This window comes from Cucurbita moschata, unplaced genomic scaffold (genome assembly GCF_002738365.1).
Source record: "Cucurbita moschata cultivar Rifu unplaced genomic scaffold, Cmos_1.0 Cmo_Scf00002, whole genome shotgun sequence".
Lineage (NCBI taxonomy): Eukaryota > Viridiplantae > Streptophyta > Magnoliopsida > Cucurbitales > Cucurbitaceae > Cucurbita > Cucurbita moschata.
In genome coordinates, this window is record NW_019268518.1 from 5,589,142 (window position 1) to 5,604,180 (window position 15,039).

Consider the following 15,039-nt stretch of genomic DNA (forward strand, 5'->3'; position numbering starts at 1 on the left):
AAAAAAAAAAAAAAAAAATCAAGAAAAGGTTTCCAGGTGGGGTGGTAGCAATGATAAACCATATTACCAAGCCTACGGTTAACAACCGTAACATGTCGGGGTAAAATTAAATTAAAAAAAAAAAGAGAAAAATCAACAAAACAAGTTCCGTACCTCTGATGTGCCATGGCCAAAGACAAGCATCAAATAAAGGGTATCAAAAACAACAGATGAATCTACAAGTTCATAGTTGTACAACTCCCCCAAAAACCTCATATGGGCAATGCGTTTTTGCTGCATCCCGTAATCATTTACTTCGAGTCCAAGCCTAATTTCTTCCAATACCTAGAAAATAATAGAGATAAATAACCACCTTCAAAATGAATAAAATGGATAAATCAGCTATGAACAAGAGAACCTGATCAAATATGCAAACAACATTATGTTTGCAAATGGGGAAAATATGCTCTCAGATGTTCATTAAGCAGTAGATAAAGTAAGAACTTGCTATTAGTCGAAATTAATGGTTGAATTCTGTAGTTGAGTGCTCGACCATCAATTTCCAAGCTTCTCTTCTGTCTATTGGATGCCTCGTATCCTATGTTCATGAGTTCTTAGTTGGTTTCATAGAACACAATAGTGTCGGCTGGGACTTTGAGAGAATTATTAGTGTACATAGAGAGAAATGGTATTGTAAGCTGACGTTTAGATTCAGGAAGAGGTCTTTTGAGATCTCTATCTTATTATTTTCTTGAGATCACATTGTTGGGGTTAAGATCTTTTTATGAAAAGGTTAATGAGTAAAACTACCCTTAGATGGGTTTACCCTTATTTACTCCTGTATTTAAAGTTTGTTTTACTTTGATTAGTTAAGATTCACCCATTGAGACTTATCAATACCGAATGAGGGGATAGTAAATAGATCTCATTTTTATCTTGCACATAAGTCTGGAGCAAGCTTTAGTTTTGCGTCATAAGCTTGGTAAAGTTGGGTATCCACCTTACTTCCTGGGGTAAAATGTTTTCATCACCCACCCTAATGTCCAAGCATTTTCCTCTTTCTAAGAGATGCAATTTCAGAGACTGCTCAACAATTTTATCTTGCTATCTAATATGGCTCCACTATGATTATCAATTTTTAATCACTCAAGCAAGAACATAGTAAAATTGTTGTTCTGGTCATCCAAAACATACTGTGCCATTTTCAGAGATTGCATCACAAATAACTATGTCGATTCTTAGGTAAGAGAAGTCGTATGTCAAATCCACAAAGACAAGTGGGTATTCCAATTAGCAAAGCAAATAACTCGGAGCAGTCAATTTGATAATTAAGTTTTATGTCTAGTTTCTAGAAGTACTGAACTAATGTTCTACTTGTTCTACTATAATTAAAAACTTTTATCTAGTTCGATACTTATGCATGACAAAAAAATCCAAACTGACATATTTTAGAGGACAACAGGCTTAAAATTGTAATGCATATTTTAGAAACCAACTTGGTAATCAAATGACAAAAAGAGTGCTCAAGGAAGGTATGTAGGAGAAAGTATATGCAAAAGGACTAGATATTGATGAATTTAAAGACATTAGTGAGAATATACAGAAAGAAATTAAGAAGTACGTGAACATTAAAAAGACCCCTTAAGGTCAGCAAAGGAGTTAGTGAAGATCAAAAGAATAAAGTGTATGTAAAGAGAGGTTGTAAAAAGAAAATGTATAGAAACTGTTAGTTGGGTAAAGAAATCAGTATGAGAACATAAATCCAGAAAGGCTTTTGTGAAGTAGAAAGTGTAGTTATACAAAAATCCATATGTTCTATGGGTAGTGATCTTATCAGGCAGACTAACAGTCTCATTTTAAGTTTCAAATGTTCTCAATGAAGTGGACATACCTCGTCAACAACAGCAACCGAGAATTCATCATGATATCGGCTCAAACCCGACGTTAAAGAAGCAAGCAAGTGAATCTGGCCATACTTCCCTTTGTGAACTTTCATAAAACATTTTAAAAGGTATTGCTCACATTCACTCCATGGAAGCTTCCGAAGTTGCCTCAACACATTTTCAAGGGCAGACTTGTCTAGATCTGAGAAGAGCAACTTTCTAATATACTGCAGGATACGATGAGTAAATAAAACATAAGAACCAACTGTACTTGGGGAAAAGCTTGTGAGTGTAGGATGCAACCCATACCTGATGCAATGGTGGACGAACTTTTGACACCCGTGCAGATCTCTCCGGAGGCTTGCAAAGATAGTATGCATTCTCTACCAGGGTGCTATGTCGAGGATCCAAATTTTTTACATTTTTCAAGCGCATCAATATCTCCAGCATGTTAGCCATCCGCACTGTAGTTTCAGGAGACCGATAAAGAAAACGACCACAGGACTCAAGAAGATTACAAGCAACATCAATGTTGTGGTGAGTGAAATCATCTAAACATGCCTGCCAAATAGAGATAAAAGTTGTCCATGAATTTCCAACCACAACAGCTAAAAAAACATAGAAAGTAACGAAGGAAAGAATAAACATCAAAAGGTGTCTCCTCCACTCATACCTTCAAACAGCTAAAAACAAGGCCAGCTGAAGCAATTTTGAACTTGCAGAGCTCTCCAATAAACCTAATATTTCTAATCTTCGTTTCAATGTTCATTTGGTCCTGCAGAAAAAAATAGCTTATGAAGAAAATTAAAGAAATAAATAGAAGATAAAAGGACAATTCCATTCCCAAAAAATTTATACCAACTAAAATGAGACCTTTTTGTTCAATAAAAAATTGAACTCCTCCTCTAACATCTGGAGGAGAATGACAGATACATCCTTCATACAAGTCGACAACGTTGCAACCATGCGTGAGTAGTATGGCAGCAATTCCAAAGATGTCCTAGGTACATTAAACAAAGCCCTGACGAGCTTCTTTCGGTTAGCCTTGGAATTCAAATAACAGAACTCTACCTGCAAGTATACAAGAATATTAACATCACATTTTTCACAAATTTTCCAGCCTTCCACCCCCTCTAAAAAAAATGCACAGTCAAACTGGGAGATAGAGAATCAATTACAGTCAACTGATCAATAAGGTCACGGCTGACACAACCAGGGAGTCTCTGTAACAAAGCATCCAAATTTGTTCCTTCAATACTTTTAAGCTTTTCTTTTTCATTTTCAATCTTTCTATCTGCGTCCTTTTCCTTCCCCTTCTCCTTGTCTGTATCCTTGTTCTTTTCTTTATCCTTTTCTTCTTTGTCCTTTCCTTTCTCATTGATTTTGCCATCCTGTAGCGAACCATCCGTAGAAAGCTCCACGGCCTCTATTGATGTTTGATGACCTTGGTCTGCTTCAGATTCCTTTTAAGATAGAAGACATCCAAATTCTTCAACTAATAACAAGCATAAAAATGCATTTTCATGGAATAGGCTAACGAGGACCACGAAGGATCAATTGATGCATTTTCATGGATCAATTTTTTTTATAGGGAGGGTGCTCAGTAATTAGTTTTGGACCATTTTGTCCACTCCCCCATTCATAAATTACAAGCATGTCTAATTCTTTCAGTTATTAAAATTTTAAATTTAATACCCATAAATGTTATGTAGAGTTCATATTCCACACAAATAAAAATAAAAAATAAATAAATAAAAGTTTAAAAAAATATGTTTTAAATAAAATAGGAAAATAAAGTAATAGTTATAAACTCCACTTAAACTTCGCATTAACAGTTCAATGTTTATTTTCTTTTGAAGAATACTGAAAAAAAGGTATTAGGAAAAAAGTATGCTAGGATAAATATAAATATGAATAGGTACATGTATTAACAAATGTCAATATGTAACCAACAAGTGTTAGGGTGTCAAGTGTCCGACACGCTAGCCAACTAAAGTCTCCGTGCTCTAGTGAGAAAAGAGTTTTTTTTTTTTTTTTTCCTTAGGAAAAAGAGTAGAGAGATTATTATAAAACAGTTGAGGAAAAATTGAAGTTTTGAAACAAAATTGCAAGCCTGAGAAATTACAGCCAGATTTTCTGCCGGCTTTGCAGATTGCTCGTTTGCTTTAGGCTCTGCTTCTCCCAACAGTACCGCTGGAACAAATGCCCTGAAAAGCACATTCAGCATACCAACTAATATAATTCTTGTAAGAACACAATGGACTATGTGATAAGAAAGAGTTAATGAGACGTGCAATCAGAATCTGACTATGCACAAATGTAGAACACATCTTACACGTATATGTCCAAAAATATCTTTAAGTCTAGGTAACTAAAAGAAGTATAATTTAAAATGGATGCAAGCTTTCCCTCAGACAATCTATAATCTGACCGAGCCAAACCTGAGATCTGGTAAGCATTCATAGAAAGCCCGGGTGTCTTCGTCATCCCATATGGCTTCGAGCACAGAAGAATCCTTTCCAGAAGCAGGTGATGAAACATCTTCCCCTGCAGAAACCCTGGTTGTGTGACCATCTTCTGGCATCACTGGGGGTTGCATATCAAGTGCTTCTGCTAAGCTGTGCAAATGTTCATTAATTTGCCAGTGAAAAATAGTTCATGGAATCTATTTTACTTTGTGATGAGCTCAAAAAATGATATTTTTAATTACAATATCGTCATAATTTTCTTCACATGAAGCAATTGACAACCAATCTTATTTCTTTGAGCAATTTTCGTCTCCATCCACATCTTATTAGAATAACACTTATATTTCTCCAATGCATCTCAACTACCTCTGATCTCAACATGGTGTGCCATACTCGTCTATAAAGGAATATTTCGCTCATATTTGAATTAGAAATACCTCCAGAATACTTAAATAAGAAACTGTTTCAGCAGAAGGTGCAATAAAGAATTAATATGCAAATTGTGAAGTAAATGTTAGATTTTGATGAGGGTAACGTTGAGGAATAATTCCATATATCCATCAAGTCAACAATTGACTGTTAAAAACCTTGTACCATGAGTGTCATAGTGCAACTTACGATGAGACATTTCGATATAGATGGTCATAAGATTTTCGCAACTTCTCATATGAAGAGACATTTTCATCACTAAGTTCTCCTTTTGCATTCAAGATCTTTGCATTTTCATGCTCCATTTGGCGAAGTGACTGCCATTGAAAGGAATGTGACAAGCAAACCATCATTACAAGTGTAAATTATATTCTTTCATTCATCATGATGGAAGTTGATCACCCATAAAAATGTTACAAGAATAAAATTCATAAAATAGCAGGATTATTCTGTTTGTATAATAGCCTAAAAATGTTTTTAAAAAACACACATCCTGATGAACTAACGACAAACAACCAAATCAAGAACCTTATCATTGAATATGAGCTCGGTAAGGCAAAATAAGAGATGTGAGGAAAGTGAATGATAAATCAAGTAAGTAGCTCTAGAGAAGGAAGTGAATTGCTTACAGTATGTTCAGACTGGAGCAATTCTGCTGCAGCATCATAATATGTATGAAACGCCTTTCTGAAGAATTTCTTTTGGTCGGCAGTAATATTGAGGCTCTTAAAAAACTGTAATAGAATGTTACCCAATAAATTTAGAGTAAAGCACAATTGGAAACAAGGAAAATTTCATCTATTCATATGAAGAGCAAGAAAAATGTCAACAGTACAAGTTGTGACGAGCAACTAGCAACTGCAATATACATGGAAATTCATTATTCGTGAGAAGCATAAACTTATTAGAATAGTCAAAAAAATCCACAAAAAACAAATGCAGAATTAACATGAACAGTACCATGGCTATGTAGAAATTGAGGAAAAGCTGTGTACCTCCTCATGATCTTGACCAGTAGGCGGTAGCCCCAAGAGGATTCTCGCTTGCCGAGCAAAGCTAGCAAGGAGAGTCAAATTTGTTAGGGTAGTATCTCGATCCCTCAAATGTTCAACACTTGTAAGATCCTTAATAATATTATTGAAAATTGAACTGTCTTCTACAACTCCAACAAAAAAAAGTTCCAAAAGAAGTTTGAGAGAGCTGCGCTTCTTCATGGCCTTCGAGTTCCTATCGGCCTCCAACTCGTCCCCAGACTTTCCTGGAAAGAATGCTTTCAAGAGTCCTTGAATCAAGCATGGCGAGAAGTCTTTGTACCTTTTGTGAAGAAGCGAACAGATCTTTTTTTTTTTTTTTATTTATCGGGGGAGGAGACAAGGAAACACATCAGAAATAGATAAGAGGCAAAACTTTCACCATAGCATGTGAAAGATTGGTTATCAAACACTGCCAATAAACTCAAAAATTTATATTCTTAGCAGATAAATTTGGTCCTGTGAATCCTTTTTCCTTTTTTAGAGAAAACGAGCTGTTGTGGAGAGTAAATGAACTAATTCAAAAGTGCATTACAAAACCAGCCCAATAAGCCAAACCGCCCAAACCCAAAAAGCAATACAAAAAAGGGGGTCCAGTCTAAAAGGGCCAAACCAAGAGAGTAATTGCAAAAACATTTGGTCACTGTTGTCCACAGATTAATTTGGTTCTGTAAATCATTAATTGTATTGAGAAAGTCACTTTCACTAAGTGAATGAAAGAACAAGGAGAGGCCAGACACTGAACAACGCACCAACCAATTAAATGAGACCTTAGATTGAATTTTAAATCAATTACATAGGTAAAAGGTAAAATACCAATGTAAAATGAAGAAAAATATTAACCAACTGGAGAAAGGGGCATTACAAAAAGATGATGTGATATTAGCAGAAATTTTTCGTCAAAATCATTTGAAGTGAGTAAGTTTCTATTGCCCCCACCCAACGAAAAACCACAAAATTGAGCTAGAAAACAGAAGAACTGAAAAGAGGTTACCTGAACAGCTGCTTGTATATCAGAAGCTCTAAGCCTGGCATCACAAATAGCAGCAACAGCCTCACTAACAAATTTACTCATATTTACATTTCGCAATTCATCCATCAGCCCTTCTCGTTGTTCTTCATTTATTTGCTTTAACTTTTTAATAATTGTTGTGTTGCGTCTAATACTAGAATCCAAAGTTCTAAGGAATCCAGAGTCTGCAGGCAAAAACAAAAGTTAAAAATTGAACATACATGGGATAAAATGGGTCAAATTTTGTGTCAAATGAAATTGAACTTGCATATGTACTTTGGTACTTTGGTGAAATTAAAAAAAAAAAATTAAAAAAAAAAAAAAAGAATCTATTCATTTATCTCAAACCGTCATTAAGGAAAACACCAAGGAGAACACTCAAACCAAAGCTTCCAAAGTGTCGCCCCTAAGGAGAACACTCTAAATCATTCACACTAAAATAGAAAGTAGAACCTTGAGGACATGCCCCCAAGAATTCCAACCATGACAGAAAGAAAAGGAGAAAATGGGTGCCCTTACCTTGAGTCTGCCATTATTCACCCATCAATCTTCCATCAAGGAAGATCGAAGTCTTAGCCACCCTTTATTAATTTCATCCACTTCTTTCTAAGTTTTTCCCACACAAAACCATCAATAAGGATGAGCCCAAAGTGATTGAGACTCGAAGCTGAGTGGTTTTATTGATGAAGCGTGTTCAGCATGCCTTTTAGTCATCAAGAAACTAGTAAAAACATATGAAGGGTTCCTTTTTTTTTTTATAACTTTTGTAGAGACGTGAATAAGTATGCAAGTACGATGGGAAAATCTGATTTTCCATAAAAGCTCAACAATTAAATAATTCATTTTCCTTCATTAACTACTTTCCTAGGCCCTAGCTAGACAGGAGAAAGTGAATGGGGCTTAAAACTGAGAATTTGGGACAGGACTCTGTACTTGATTAGCAGGAGGCTAATATAGACCACTTTCTGTGGGGTGGCCAATTTGCTCATTCCTTATAGAGCAAATGTCTGCATTCGTTTGTTCGTGTTTGGCTCGAGAAGGGTGGCAGTGCTAGGATTGAGGACGTGCTCCTTAATCCCCCATTTCAAGATAAGGAAAGGTAGCTAGGTATAATGCATCCTTGTGGCCAGACTTTTCGGCAATTATGTGCTTGGTTTAGTTTTCTTAGATTGGAGTCTTTTTTTTGTTGCAGTGTTCCTTTTTTAGTGGACTTTTTTATGCCTTCGAATTTTCTTTCATTTTTCTCAGTGAAGATTCAGTTTCCCACCCCAAAAAATATTTTTTATTAGCTAAACCCAAATCGTTTTATGTGAGATTATTGTGGTCTTTCCCATCCAGAGAATACACCCATCCCCAATCTCAACAAGACTTCTCAGTGTCCTTAAGTGGGCTAACCAGGTGATCTCAAATACCTACTTCCACGTCTTTAAAAATAAATAAACAAATTTTAAAATATATTTATTAGACGTAAAACGTCCAAATCAAAATGTCTATCTATAAAGTGTATGACAACATTTGTTACTTTTTCATCATCTAGGTTTAAACATTTCACTTGCCATGAAAAAGGAAATAGAATTACATCTAACTCAATAAATACTTAAAATCATCAAAATGCTAAAGACAATTCACTAACCAGGCCTCTCAGGATTCAAATTACTTTGACGAAGAGCCATTTTAGCCTCAAATGACTTTTTAATTTCTTCCTGACGGGCAACCATTTCCTACAACATGAGAGAAACAATCAGCAGCTCAAATCACCTACACATCTTGTAGGAGAACTAGAAACGTCTCATACTAGACTCACCAAGAAAAATGATAGCAAATATAATTAGATGTGTCGAGGAATATGTTGCAAACTATACATATCTAATGATTGCAGGGATGCAAGGATGAAGTTTCAAACCATAGATTATACATATCTAATGATTATGACCAAGAAGTTGTAAATGAATGGAGGAAATCAAAAGCTAAAACACTAAATGATATCAGTTAGACTTGCATGTCAATCTCACCTCATCATCTCTCTTCGGTTGACTTTCAACCCCAGGGCCATCTTCATGATGGTCCATGTCCTGCGTAGTATGTACATGCAATAAGTTAAGAGATACAAAAATAACAACCACCTTTATGAGTTACTAAATACATAAAGCTTCCAAGTGCTCGTTTGTTACTGGAAAATACAATTGAAAGAAAGCATGTTGTCTTTTGACAATTGGTGAGAGGAAATCCTTGACCGGAAGAGAGGAAATTTGTTGGAAGAAAATGAAAAACAGAAAGCGTAAAAATAAGAGAGAAAACTTGGGATTTGACTTTGCTAAAAAAAGGTTGTGATCTTATTTCTTATCAAATTTACCTATTTAAATAATTATCTTATCCTAAAAATGGCCTAGAGTGGCCAACTAAATCTATAACACTTCCCTCCAAAGACCACCTAAGAGTGGCCAACTAAATCTATGTCACTTCCCTCTAAATGGCCACCTAAAAAATGGCCGAGAGTGGCCAACTAAATCTGTGCCACTTCCCTCCAAATGGCCATCTAAATCCATTCGACCTATTTGTCCAAATGGCCACCTAAAAAATTGGTAATCCGTGTTTGTCAAATGGTAAAATGATGGACAGTAAATGTTAATAACACAACTATCATAATCCATCAAGTTGGGTAGTTTTTTTTTTTTTCTTCAACCCACCCATGCCCAACATCTCTATCCACTGAATTAAACTCAACAAACACTACACGAAATCTGACAATTACTTAAGGTCATAACTCTGAAAAAGCATTAAACAATTTTCAATAAATCCTTTTTCAAAGGTTAACGAAACCTCGAAAGAGTGTCAAAATAGGTTGCATGTCTTCAATAATTGTTATTTATCGATAATTATTTATTGTTAAATTATCTTTTTTTAAAGGTTTTCATTATTTTTAAAGGCGTATTTATTTCCAAAGATTTTAAAGCCTTTATAAATAATTCTTTATCGACATTTGTAAATCCTTCGTTATTTGTAGAAAAACTGATAAATTCGTATACAGAGATATACACAGCCAAGAGAAATTCATCGCTGAAAAAAGTAGATAACAATGGTGGCCGATTAAGAATGTTCTGCAACTTCTACAATGCACGCCCAAACGCTGAAATGGAAGGAGAATGACAACTAGACTAACGATTCGAAGCTGAAACCCTAATTCTGAGGAAATCCGAGCTGATGTAACTATATCCAACTCCTACAAGCTAGAGATTAAAAGAAAATTGGATAATACGGTAGGTTATCCAGGGAGATGCTGAAAAATTCATGGCAGCAGAAACAAAATAGATATACAGATCATCAAAGCCTCAATCGACAAACATATACAACAAATCAAAGTGCAGAGGGTACCACATAGCAGTTCAAAACGTCACAGCAAGGTTTCTTTGCTTTCAGGTTGCTATTCGGCTATTGTTAGTAAAATCAAAAACAAAAAACTAAAACAACTCCTCCATTGTTTCATTAGACAAGTTGTAATTTGTGTGTTATGAAGTGAGAAGAAAGGCATAGATGGAGATCAGGAGAATACCAGTACAAGGAAGATAGTAGAAAATCAGTGCAAATTAAACCCGCTAGGAGGAGGAAGAAGGAGGCTACAGCGGCACGAGAGGAGAAAAGACGGCGGCGACACTGAGCCGCTAAAACGGAGAAGGAGACAGCGTGAAGAAGATGGACGCCCCTTACTACTCATAATATAATTATTATTAAATTATGTACAGTTTATTATTTATATCCACTAATTATATAATCCATTAATTTTTATTTAAATTATATTTTTCTTCACTTCGTCTTTATTCAATTATATTATATCGAGGAAGGAGCCTCATTTATTTTTAATATGTAATATTATCCGTCAAATTACTTACCAACAAAATAAAATTTATAAATTTTTTTAAAAAGATATTAACGCAATAATTATAAAATTTACTTCTCCGGGTTCTAAAGAGATTTCGGGTAAAAATAATTAAATTGGATAACATTAATATACAAGCTAGAATGCTTTTTTTATTCGTTTTCTTTATCAAATGAATAAAAATAACCTTCACAACGACTTAATAGCGTAGTTTTGTAGCTAAATCAGTAATATTGATTGGGAGTAACCCGATAGGTGAAGAGTTTGAAAAGGTGAGTTGTGAAAAGGTGAGTTGTGTGTTGCTATGCAACAAATGAAATTCCACCTAATAATATGTTCATGTTGATCGAGTCCTAGTTGTTTATCCGAGTTTAAAATTATACTAAATTATTCTCATAGAGATATATTTCTCAACAGTTAAATTCAGTTATCTCGAACATTGCTAATTTCCATAGTGACTATCGGTGTGTCCAAATGTCCGAAAAAGAAGTTATCATCGTATGGTTGACTGAAGTTGTCATCGTATGGTTGACTGTCGATTACTAGTGAATCCTTACCACGGGTTGAACTAAAAACAAACCCACTAATAGCACTTCAAATTAAACCACATCTTTCGAACCAATTTCACCAGTCCGACCTCAAATTAAACCACATCTTTCGAACCAATTTCACCAATCCGACCGAATTAACGGCCATGGCAGTTCTCTCAAGAAGTCTCCGACGAGAGCGGCTGCATTGCTGGTAGGTCTAATACTGTGCTGCATTCCGACGACCACCGTCTCTGCCCACGAGCATGGCAACGACGCCTTATAACCTAAACAGTGTCTTGTCATCGCCGGGGCAGTATCAGGAGTTTGAGATAGGAATGCCGTTTTTTGTAGGATTAAAGATCAACCCAATGCCCTTATTCCGGCCACCATGGTCGGGCAGCTCAGCCGTTCCCATTTCCACCGCCATCGCCATTTGGATCGAGACCATTATTTTGTACCTTAATTATATAATTTAAACGGTAAACCATACAAAATATGCTTAATTTTACTTTTTCTTTATGTTAAAAAGTTAATTTAGCATTTCATCGAGATAGGAAAATAGCAACCCAGAGACGTTTAGACCACAATGCTAGAGAGACTTCCCCATGGCTTTAGTAGTAGCTGACAAATTAGGGGGCACCAGAGGTATGGTGCTAGCTTCAAAGACTTGCCATGTTCTTGGAAAAGACGGTCTCGACGACCCTTCGAGCGATCGGGTGATAACACTCACGAGCTTCAGAATATATTCTCTTTGCCAAAATCTTCTCTTCTTCCATCCCGGGGCCTTGCGTTAGAGCATTGTAGAGCGGGCGGAGGTACTTCATTCTCCCAACTTCCTTCAATGTTTTCTCAACCTCAATATAGCAATCTCGAAATTTCGACGAAATAGCAAGTTGAAGAAATGCAACTTTCACCTCATAATCCTTTGATTTCGAGAACCTATAGCGGGTGTCTAGCGCCTGGATCTACACATTCAAACAGAAGGAACAAAGATGTAACTTAATACGACGTCAAGTCTCAATCAAGCAACGCTACCGTTCTGTGAACGGTATCTTTGGTTTCCAGAAAACATGGATAATAAAGACTCAGGATCCTAACTAAGAGAGAAAACTTCTCCTTGATCACACACTATGAATTCCTGTACAAATTATCCAGGCAAAATGGGCTTCCAGGGCAAGATTAACAATTGAAAGTCGACAAACGTAAGCATAGCTCGGTGATTAAGATATCTCGGTCACTTCTAAGTTTGCAATTTGACCAAAAACGGGCCCGTGGATATAGAAATAAGAACGTAATGATCAGAGAAATGTGTACCTGTGAGGCATCAACAGGTTTGGGCAGATTCTCCAAGTACAGCTCCCATTCCCGACCTCCCCAAGCAGCAGTTTCATCGTCCCTCGGCATTTTACCAAGCTTAAATTCATTGGCTAGTGATAGGATCTTCGTGTACAAATTAGAAACTGGTTCATAAGCATCTGGAGGGATACCAGTGCCTTCAGTCCACATTTCTAAATCTATCTCTTTCTCTATTCCAGGGATGTTTGCTTTCAAGAAGTCAATAAACGTTTCTGTATCGATCGACTTAAATTTAAAGGTTTCGATATATTTCTTCAGAAACTCGTCAAACTTGGGCCTTCCCACCTAAAAATTAAGAGGAATATTACAGCAAATACTCAAAGAAAAAAGTTTGATATAGTTTGAAGAAACAATAGTTTAACATACCTGGCGTTCGATACGCCATACGAACTGAAAACCCTTCTCATACGGTATTTGAGAATACACATCGTCTGGATCTACGCCTTCTTGGTTCGATTTTAGTTTCGTGAACTCCAAATTATCCTTAAATCTTTCAACATCCTCTTTCAAAGCATTCCAACCGATCCCTATATTAAGGGTAGCTGCATCCTCCCCTTGCACAACCTCAACAATTCTCCTTTCTGCATATCTTGTAAAACCCTGTGGCCACCCGTGCCCAAAGAAGAACAGTCTTACAAAAAGGAAAGAAAAAAAAAAGCACTTGAAATACAAAACAGCCTCCCATAGTCAAAACAAACAACACAATTGATTTCTAACCTCACGTGGAGAGTGTTGTAAATTATCACGAAGAATCGGTTCATGAATTTTTCGGATTCATATACACTTTTGGTACATTCCCTCTCCTACGTTTGGTTTATCTCCCATATTAATACACAAATCATCTTGATTCATGTATATCACTAATATTGCTAGCCTATATAAAGGTTTGTCTAATGTGGAGTCATTGTCATTTTGTATCTGTCTAGAGGCAAATGAGAGATACTTTGTAGTATGAGTGTGAGAAATAGGCTTGTAAACACCTTAAATGATCGACTACAATCAGTAGATGCAAGGGAATTTCTTCTCTCTAAACCACGTAAATCTTTGTGTCCCTTGCTTAATTTTTATTTGTGAGTGTGTGAGTACGATTGATCTTGTTTCCACTCCCGTTGCAACAACAATTGGTATCAGAGCATTTTGGTGGTATCATTTTACACTGAAGTGTATTGTTCATAACCATAAACAGCCAAAACTAGGATCTTCTAAACAAGAACTACCAGATGAACAAAATTAAGTACGGTAGTATCGATGAAATTGCAATGAAAACACCAAACAGAAAAGAAAAAGAATGGTACCTCGTTCAACCAAAAATGTTCGTTGTTTTTGTTAGTGATCAGGTTCCCAGTCCAGCTATGAGCAAGCTCATGGGCAACCACATGCACCCCCGTCGAATCCCCCTTGATCACCGTCGGTGTCAAGAACACCATTTTCGGATTTTCCATTCCACCGTAAGGAAAGCTCGGAGGTAACACCAGCAGGTCGAATCGCTCCCAATCGTATGGTCCAAATAGCTTCTCACCTTGCCTTATCATCTCCTCTGTTCCTGCAAATTCTCTCGCTGCAGCATCGAGCACCGAGGGCACCGATTCCGCATAAACCCTAGTCCTCGGCCCAACTTCCCTGAACGCGATCTCGCCCACGGCAAAAGCAAACAAGTACGGCGGAATCGGCTGCTCCATCACAAACTCTTCCACCACTCTCCCTTCACCACTCCACAACAAATCCACCCCTCCGGCCAACATAGAACCCTCGCCAGCAACCGGCGGGCGGCGTTTCACACTCCGAGCGGCCATCACCGCCGAAAGTTCCTGAGGAATATTCAGACGCGCGGAGTAACGCACACGCGCCGCCGGGGTGTCTTGGCAGGGGAAAATGGAACGAGCATGAATAGCTTGGCACTGAGTGTAAACAAACGGATGCGTCTTGTTAAAAGTCTGGGGAGGCGTCAGCCATTGCAGAGCCGATGATGAAGGAGAAGTAGTGTAAATCACGAGGAAAGAGGACTGGCCGGAGAGCGAAACGGAGAGAAGAGAGCCTTTGATCGAATCGGGAGGAGAAAGCGAGAACGGAATCGGGGCATGGGATTCAGGGTGGAGAACAGCATGAATGGTAAGAGAACGAGTATCGAGGGAGAGAGGACCGGAGTGGGAACTGGAGAGAGAAACTAAGGCAGCACCATGAATGGTGGTGGAAGGAAAATCGAAGTAGAGAGAGAGGGAAATGTGAACGGTCAGAGGGTGGGAAGAATCAGTGAAAGAGTGTGGGTCAACAGGCGCCATTGACGAAGAAGAAGAACCGCAATGGGACTAAGAACTCAGAGAGTGGACTGGCAGAGGCCTTTTATAGGGACGGACAAGGGGCACGTGGCGTCGATCCAACGAAGCCTATGAATACCTACACATTTTTTTTTTATAAATAATAAATATTAAATTTAAAAAATGTTAAATTGTGAATTTTTTTTGGGGGGGGGGGGGGGG

General features: G+C 37.2%; 2 protein-coding genes across 2 annotated transcripts in view; both read right to left on the reverse strand.

Moving 5' to 3' along the window:
- Positions 1-10,500, reverse strand: part of LOC111458622 (regulator of nonsense transcripts UPF2-like) — a 13,764-nt gene extending 3,264 nt beyond the window's left edge. The window contains exons 1-15 of the mRNA XM_023101387.1: positions 10,353-10,500; positions 8,815-8,874; positions 8,436-8,523; positions 6,785-6,987; positions 5,755-6,096; positions 5,389-5,493; positions 4,949-5,076; positions 4,304-4,480; positions 3,988-4,069; positions 3,041-3,325; positions 2,736-2,933; positions 2,536-2,637; positions 2,172-2,423; positions 1,871-2,089; positions 154-324 (exon numbers count right to left, since the gene is read on the reverse strand). Coding sequence (XP_022957155.1) covers positions 154-324; positions 1,871-2,089; positions 2,172-2,423; positions 2,536-2,637; positions 2,736-2,933; positions 3,041-3,325; positions 3,988-4,069; positions 4,304-4,480; positions 4,949-5,076; positions 5,389-5,493; positions 5,755-6,096; positions 6,785-6,987; positions 8,436-8,523; positions 8,815-8,871 — 2,409 coding nt within the window. The 5' untranslated portion in view covers positions 8,872-8,874; positions 10,353-10,500. The remainder of the gene's footprint in view (positions 1-153; positions 325-1,870; positions 2,090-2,171; positions 2,424-2,535; positions 2,638-2,735; positions 2,934-3,040; positions 3,326-3,987; positions 4,070-4,303; positions 4,481-4,948; positions 5,077-5,388; positions 5,494-5,754; positions 6,097-6,784; positions 6,988-8,435; positions 8,524-8,814; positions 8,875-10,352) is intronic.
- A 1,193-nt stretch (positions 10,501-11,693) lies between these two features.
- Positions 11,694-14,878, reverse strand: LOC111455330 (leukotriene A-4 hydrolase homolog). Its single transcript, XM_023096952.1, has 4 exons — positions 13,858-14,878; positions 12,929-13,162; positions 12,521-12,847; positions 11,694-12,171 (listed from the first exon to the last, which is right to left on the reverse strand). Exons 1-4 carry the CDS (start codon positions 14,839-14,841, stop codon positions 11,866-11,868), a joined length of 1,851 nt encoding a protein of 616 aa, XP_022952720.1. The 5' UTR covers positions 14,842-14,878; the 3' UTR covers positions 11,694-11,865.
- Positions 14,879-15,039: the final 161 nt, after the last annotated feature.

Coding starts and splice junctions, on each gene's coding strand:
- LOC111455330 (XM_023096952.1), bottom strand. CDS start 14,841: ATGGCGCCTGTTGACCCACACTCTTTCACTGATTCTTCCCACCCTCTG. Junction 13,163..13,857: donor AACATTTTTGGTTGAACGAG/GTACCATTCTTT, acceptor GGGTGGCCACAG/GGTTTTACAAGATATGCAGA. Junction 12,848..12,928: donor TATGGCGTATCGAACGCCAG/GTATGTTAAACT, acceptor CTTAATTTTTAG/GTGGGAAGGCCCAAGTTTGA.